Source organism: Ursus maritimus, unplaced genomic scaffold (genome assembly GCF_017311325.1).
Source record: "Ursus maritimus isolate PB19 unplaced genomic scaffold, ASM1731132v1 scaffold_4, whole genome shotgun sequence".
NCBI classification, from domain to species: Eukaryota; Metazoa; Chordata; class Mammalia; order Carnivora; family Ursidae; genus Ursus; species Ursus maritimus.
In genome coordinates this window covers 79666125-79673087 of record NW_024426552.1, presented here as the reverse complement: position 1 = coordinate 79673087, position 6963 = coordinate 79666125, and the positions used below count along the sequence as shown (strand labels likewise).

Below are 6963 nucleotides of genomic sequence, written 5' to 3'. Positions count from 1 at the left end.
ATTTATGTGGCAGCCAACCAGCGAGAGAGGGAACAGAAGCAGGGGAGTGGGAGAGGAAGAAGCAGGCTCCCAGCGGAGGAGCCCGATGAGGGACTCCTTTCCGGAACGCCGGGATCACGCCCTAAGCCGAAGACAGGCGCTCGATGACTGCGCCACCCAGGCGCCTCGGGTTGTGGGCTTCTTGATTTTTCAGCCTGCCTTCTGTGTTCTGGGGGAGGGGCCTGCCGCGCCGATACTCAGGCAACCCTGTTTGGGTAGAGTCTCCGTGTCCCCTGCGAGGGGGGATGGGGATGGGCACTCCCTGAGCCGGTTTTTCCAGGCTTTTGTTCTCTGGCGGCTTTCCCTGGCGGTTTGCTGTGCCTCTTCTGAGAGTCAGAACAGCAGCGGCCTAATTTCAGCCTCTGTCTCAGAACAGAGGGATTGCGGCCCGTTCTCTACTAATGTTCTGGCCACTTTAACTCTGTTTCTGTTGGTGCTGCTCAACCCTGCAGCGTCCCGGGATGTGCGCCCCACACCCGGCGTCCCAGCCCTCGCTTCCAGGGCCGGCGCGTCTCTGTCCTTTGTGTTTCTAATGCCGCCAGCCGCCAGCCGCCCCGCGCGCGCGCTCCCGGATCTCCCGGTCTCAGTCTGGATCCAGTGAGCGCACCAGGATTCCGGTGTTTTGCGAGATGCCTGGTGGCGCACGCACCCAGCTTACGGTCTCAGTCTGCTGTTTTGCGGGTGCTGTCCGCGAGCCCCGCCCGCTCTCCTGTGCAAGTGGCTACCACTTCCCGGCACCCGAACGCGGCGGCTCCCTCCCCCTTCTGTTTATCTTCCGATATCTGTGCACAGTTTCATAGTCCCCTGCCGTCTCAGTACTCAGCGCTGGAGATGTTCATTTGTAGAGATCAGTCGTCTTCCTGCGTCTCAGGCTGGTTCCGTGGGTGTTTAGGCTGGTCTGGTACCTATCCAGCTCGACTCGGAGGACCGGCTGAAAAAGGGGTCCCCTACTCCTCCGCCATCTTAACTAATATTCTAGCTAACTCTTTCTTTTCTTTGTCCTTGGGACTGTGGTTTTTCACAGGTCACCAAATATATCTTTCAGAATCTTAATGGATTTCTTTTTCTTTTTCAGGAATTTTATTTTGGTATAATTCCAAACAAAAATTGCAAAAAAATACTTGTATGTCTTTTATCCAGATTAATTTGCCAGTTGTTTATATTTTGCCTCATTTGATTTATCAGTCTTTTTCCCTACCCCTAAACACTCTCTGTCTCTCTCTCAAATACATGCATGTATGCATGCAGGGTGTATGCACATCATGCTTTTTAAATCGTTGGAAAATAAATTGGATACCTGTAAACACAAGTGTATTTCATAAGGAGATTCTCTTATGTAATCACAGTACTATTATCAGAAGCAAGAAATTTTAACATTCATCCATTACATTATGTAACGTCCAGTCCATATTCAGGTGTTACCAGTTTCTCAGTATTGTGTTTTATAACTATTTCCCCTCTCTAGGCTCTGGTCCAGGATCACACAGTGCATTTTGTTGTCCTGTCTCTGTAGTCTCTTTTAAGCTCCTCAACCTTTCTGCCTTTCTTGACTCTAATATTTGAATCATGAAAGCCAGTTATTTTTAGAATGTCCTTCAGTTTAGGTTTGTTTGATGTTCTCTGTAATTAGATTTAGCATTTTGGCCAGAATGCCTTAGAGTGATGTAGACTTCTCAGTGCATTATGTCAGAAACACATGAAGTCAGTTTGCCCCCATATTAGTGATGTTAACTTTTCATCATTGGTTAAGGTGGAGGCTACTAGGTTTCTCCATGTAGGAGTTACTGTTTCCTGGGTTTCTTCTATTGCATACTGACTTAAATCAAGACAGTCACTGAGTAATTAGACTGTGGATTATTTTATGTTCTTTATGCAGCTCGAGATGCTGCTGTGCAGAAGATTGAGACTATTATTAAGGAACAATTTGCACTTGAAATGAAGAATAAGGAACATGAAATTGAAGTCATTGACCAGGTATAATGGTGATAAATTAAAAAAACAACAAAGCTGTTGCAAAAAAGTTTATTGAGATGAATCATGGTTTTTCCCCTTTGCTGTTCTTTTATTTATTAAAGATTTATTTGAGAGCACGTGAGCAGCGGGGAGGGGCAGAGGGAGAGGGAGAAGCAGACTTCCCACTCAGTGGGGAGCCTGATGCAGATGTGCAGCTCAATCCCAGGACCCTGAGATCATGATCTGAAACGAAATCAAGAGTCAGATGCTTAACTGAGCCATGCAGGTGCCCCCCCGCCCCGCCACTTGCTGTTCTTTTAAAAAAGAGTGTTCTCATTTTGGGAAAAAAAAGGCATGTGCCTTTTTTTATATATATAAATGAAATTGCAGAAAAAATTACTTGAAATTCCATCCCAAAAGATAATTTGTTTTTGCTCTTGTGCCCAGGATCTTTGTGACATTTCTCAATGAATATGCATATATACATATAAATATACATCCTCACATGTCTGTATACTCCTGTAAACATTGGCTTTTGCTGTTTTTTAAAAAAATCTTTTGCAATTTGACAGGTGGAGATGGTCATTTTTATTTGCCTTTCTTTGATTATTAGAGAATTGAGCTTTTGGTCATTTGTATTTCTTATTTTATGAATTTTTTATAGTATATCTTTTCTGTCATTTCTGTTTTTTAAAGTAACAAGTTAACATTTGTTTTTAGCGACTGATTGAGGCAAGAAGGATGATGGATAAACTTCGTGCCTGCATTGTTGCAAACTACTATGCTTCTGCAGGACTTCTAAAAGTCTCTGAGGTAAGTCTTCCTCATATACAGTCATTCTGGCTATCCATATTTATTGTGTGAAGAGGAGATTAGTGTTGATATGAAATTCCTGCCTTTGAAATGTTTCTTATATTGACCTTTGGAATTCAAGAAGCCTAGCCTGCCTTCCTGGGAAAATACATAAACTGTCAATAATCCTAGGAATCATGTTTCCCTTCTTTATTTTTAATTTTTGAATTTTTTATTTAGAGAGAGCATGCGTGCTTGCGCGTGGGGTGGGCGAGGGGCAGAGGGAGAGGGAGAGAGAGAATCTTAAGCAGGCTCCATGCCCAGCCCAGAGCCTGACACAGGGCTCAGTCTCATGACCCTGAGATCATGACCTGAGCTGAAACCAAGAGTCATATACTTAACTGAATTAGCCATCAGGCACCCCGACATTTTTTCCTTTATATTAAATCCTTCTCCAACTAATATTTAGCATTGTTCCTAGGCTTTGTAGATACAAAGTTGAGTGAGACCCTGTTCTAACTTGCCTTATTCTTCCTTTGATTGCGATTGGCTTTGGAATAAGTTATAGATAGATTGATTTTCCTAATGAATAGCAGTTTGTAGTTTCAGTAGATATACCCTATTCAGGAAGCCCTGATTTTTTTCCCTCACTTTCTATGAAAAATTTCAGATACACAGAAAAGATGAAATAAGTACCTGTTTATGCATCACTTAGATTCACCATCTTAACATTTTATCATCTTTGCTTTATCTTATTTTTTTGTAAAACATTTGAAAACAAGTTCCAGGCATCATGACATCTCACCCATAAATACTTAAATCTTGTATTTCCTAAAGGATATTCTTCTGTGACTTCCTGATATTATTTGATAACCAGTCCATATTCAGATCTTCCCAGTCCTCCCCCAAATATTTTTTAAAGCTGGTTTTTTGACATAGGATCTAATTAATCAAGGTTCATGGACTACATTTGGTTGTTTTGTTTCTCTAGACTCATTTTATCTAAAATAGTTCACCTTCCCCCCCCATTATATTGACTTATGTAAAGAGATCAGACCATTTATCTTTATAGAATATCCCACACTTTGGGTTTATTTTTTTTCCCTTGGGTTATTCCTTCATTCCCTCTCTTTTTCTGCAAACTGGTAGTTGGGTCTAAAGGTCTGATTAAAGTTAGAGGGTTTTGGCAATAATACTTTATAGGTGATGCTGTATGCCTCATATTGTTGCACATCAGGAGACCTAGTAATTAGGTTGTCCTGCTGTTTGGAATATTAAGTTTATTTATTCATTTATTTATTCATTCATTCATTCATTCATTTATTTTAAAGATTTTGTTTATTTATTTGACAGAGCACAAGCAGGGGGAGCAGTAGAAGGAGAGAGAGAAGCAGGCCCGTCACTGAGCAGGGAGCCTGATGCGAGGCTTGATCCCAGGACCCTGGGATCATGATCTGAGCCAAAGGCAGACAGTTAACCATCTGAGCCACCCAGGCGCTCCTGGAATATTAAGTTTAATCACTTAATTAATGTGATTGCCACTGGATTGCTGCAATTATAAAGGAATGGGGATAGGATTAAACTGAAACAGAAGTGTTTCTTCTTGTTTGACATTTTGATAATTTCATATAACTTGTTCATTTTTCATTCTAAAATTTCTTTTTCTTAAGTTTTCTCCATTAGAATTAGATAATTCTCGTGGATAGTACGTGGGTAGTTGAGAGTGGCAGGGCTAAGGACGGTGTGATGCCATACTGGTTTGCATTGTCCCCCATGGTTTTTACAAATAAGAGATAACCATGTTTTGGCTTTTATGTCATCCTTTGTTGCTTGAGGGTACCTGGCATTGGTCATACTCCCAGTTGTCTTAGAGAAATCTAATCTTAGATGTTAGATAGTCGTTTTTTCTACTACAGGAGTTTCCATAATACACACTAGAGTCTGAACTATTTTTTAGAGCTCCCATAACAAATTACCACAAGCTTGGTGGCTTAAAACAAGAGGAATTTATTATCTCATGATTCAGGAGGCTAACAGTCCAAAATCAAGGTGTTGCTGGACCATGTTCTCTCTGAAGGCTCTAGGAAAGAATCCTTCCTCACCTTCTCCTACCTTCTGACACTTGCTGGCAAACCTTGGTATTCCTTGGCTTGTGGCCACATCACTCCATTTTCTGCCCCTATCTGCACATGGATGTTTTCCCTCTTGTGTGTCTTCACAGTTTCTCTCTCCCCACATTTCCCTCTTATTAGTTAAGCCCTAATCCAGTATGACATTATCTTAACTTGATTATATCTGCAAAGACCCTATTTCCAAATAAAGTCATATTCACAGGTTCAGGGTGGACATGAAGTTTTGGGAGATACTCTTCAACCCAGGGCAGATTTTACTGTCACCTGTTACATGGCTTGCTATTGATCCAACAAGGTGGACATTGCAAGCTAGCATCTGCATGACATGGGACTTGTAGCTACTCTGTTTGAAGAGCTGGTTGTCCATTTAATGTTTTCCTGTTTTTTAAGATTGATTTATTTGAGAGAGAGAGCGTGTGCGTGAGTGAGCACGGTGGAAATGGGGAACAGAGGGAGAGAGAAACTTAAGCTGACTCCGTGCTGGGTGGGGGCCCGATGTGGGGATTGATCTCCTGACCCTGAGATCACGACCTGAGCTGAAACGAAGAGTTGGATGCTTAACCGACTATGCTACCCAGGCAGCATCCCTCCCCCATTAGCAGTTCTGAACTGTTATTTGGTATTCTAGAAATGCACTGATTTTTTTTTTCCTGTTATACTCTGATTAGAATTTATTCAAGGATATTTAGGTGTATTTTTGTCTATTATGATCTGCCATTTAGTTGTTTTTAGTTTGCTGTAACAAAATACATCACAGCTCTAAAAAATACCCTTTATTATTGAGATGCAATAATTTTGTTGCTTTGAAGTACTAGGCCCTGGCTCCTTTCTTCTCCCTAAATTATGTTAATTGCACAGTTTTTAAAAGCTTGGCTTCCTAGGAACTGTAGAGTGTATCGCATTATAACAGAATGCACTGTATTTTGTATCCAAGTAACAAGATACACAAAAATACTCCAGACTTCAGTACTAGACTGATGACAAATTTTATATGTAAGTATTAATCATTTTAAAGCATTCTATACTACATTTTACTCCTACATGGGAGCCATTTTACGTATACGTTTTTTTAAAATCTTTATATATTTTACAGGAATATTTAGAGCAGTTAATGTGTTCGTGTTAAAGCAGCGTGAGGCTTATTTTTCTTAAGAGTCAAATCTTACTTTCCATATGTTACTATATACTTACTTCTATTTTTCGTTTAGTTTCAGAGAACTTGCACCTTTAGATTTTAGTGTTAGGACCTTCACATAATTATCGCTTTCTAGCTTTTGTTGCTTCAGACCATGTTAAGGAGTTTGGACTTCATTTTATGGGTGTGGGGAGATTTTGAAGGATTTTAAGCATGATCCCTAAATAGATGAGGGTTTTTGGAAAGATTGAAATTTTACCTACTTTTGGTGCATTTGATTAAAAGTTTGTTTTGTTTGCTTTCATTTTTGCAGGGATCAAAGACATGTGATACAATGGTTTTTAATCATCCTGCTATCAAGAAGTTTTTGGAGTCACCATCTAGGTCATCCTCTCCTGCCAATCAGAGATCAGAGACACCATCAGCCAATCATTCAGAAAGTGATTCTTTATCTCAACATAATGACTTCTTATCTGATAAAGACAATAACAGCAATATGGATATAGAAGAAAGACTCTCAAACAACATGGAACAGAGACCAAGCCGAAATACTGGAAGGGTATAGTTCGTTGGGTGGGAGGGAGAGGAGAAGGGAACTAGTATTTATTAAGTATGTACATTTATTCCATTTCACCTTCATAGGAACCCTAGGAAATAGATTAATTATATCCCCTTTGGAGATGGGGAAACTGAGTCTTAGAGAGCTTACAGTTACATTTGTCCACAAGTATCAGAACTGAGAATTAAACTGAATTAAGCTGAGAATTAAACTGAAACAGAACTGTGCATGGCACAACTCCTAGATGCCATCCACATTGATGAGAGAGAAACCTTGAGGAATTGGCAGTTCTATGACCTTATGCAAGGTCTTTCCATTCTGTCATGTTTGTTCTCTCTTCAGCATTTTTCTTT

At 40.5% G+C, this 6963-nt stretch overlaps 1 protein-coding gene across 1 annotated transcript in view; it reads left to right on the top strand.

Moving 5' to 3' along the window:
- Window positions 1-6963, top strand: part of YEATS2 (YEATS domain containing 2) — a 111269-nt gene that overhangs the window by 30999 nt on the left and 73307 nt on the right. Inside the window, exons 3-5 of the mRNA XM_040621523.1 lie at window positions 1916-2013; window positions 2713-2805; window positions 6365-6610. Coding sequence (XP_040477457.1) covers window positions 1916-2013; window positions 2713-2805; window positions 6365-6610 — 437 coding nt within the window. The remainder of the gene's footprint in view (window positions 1-1915; window positions 2014-2712; window positions 2806-6364; window positions 6611-6963) is intronic.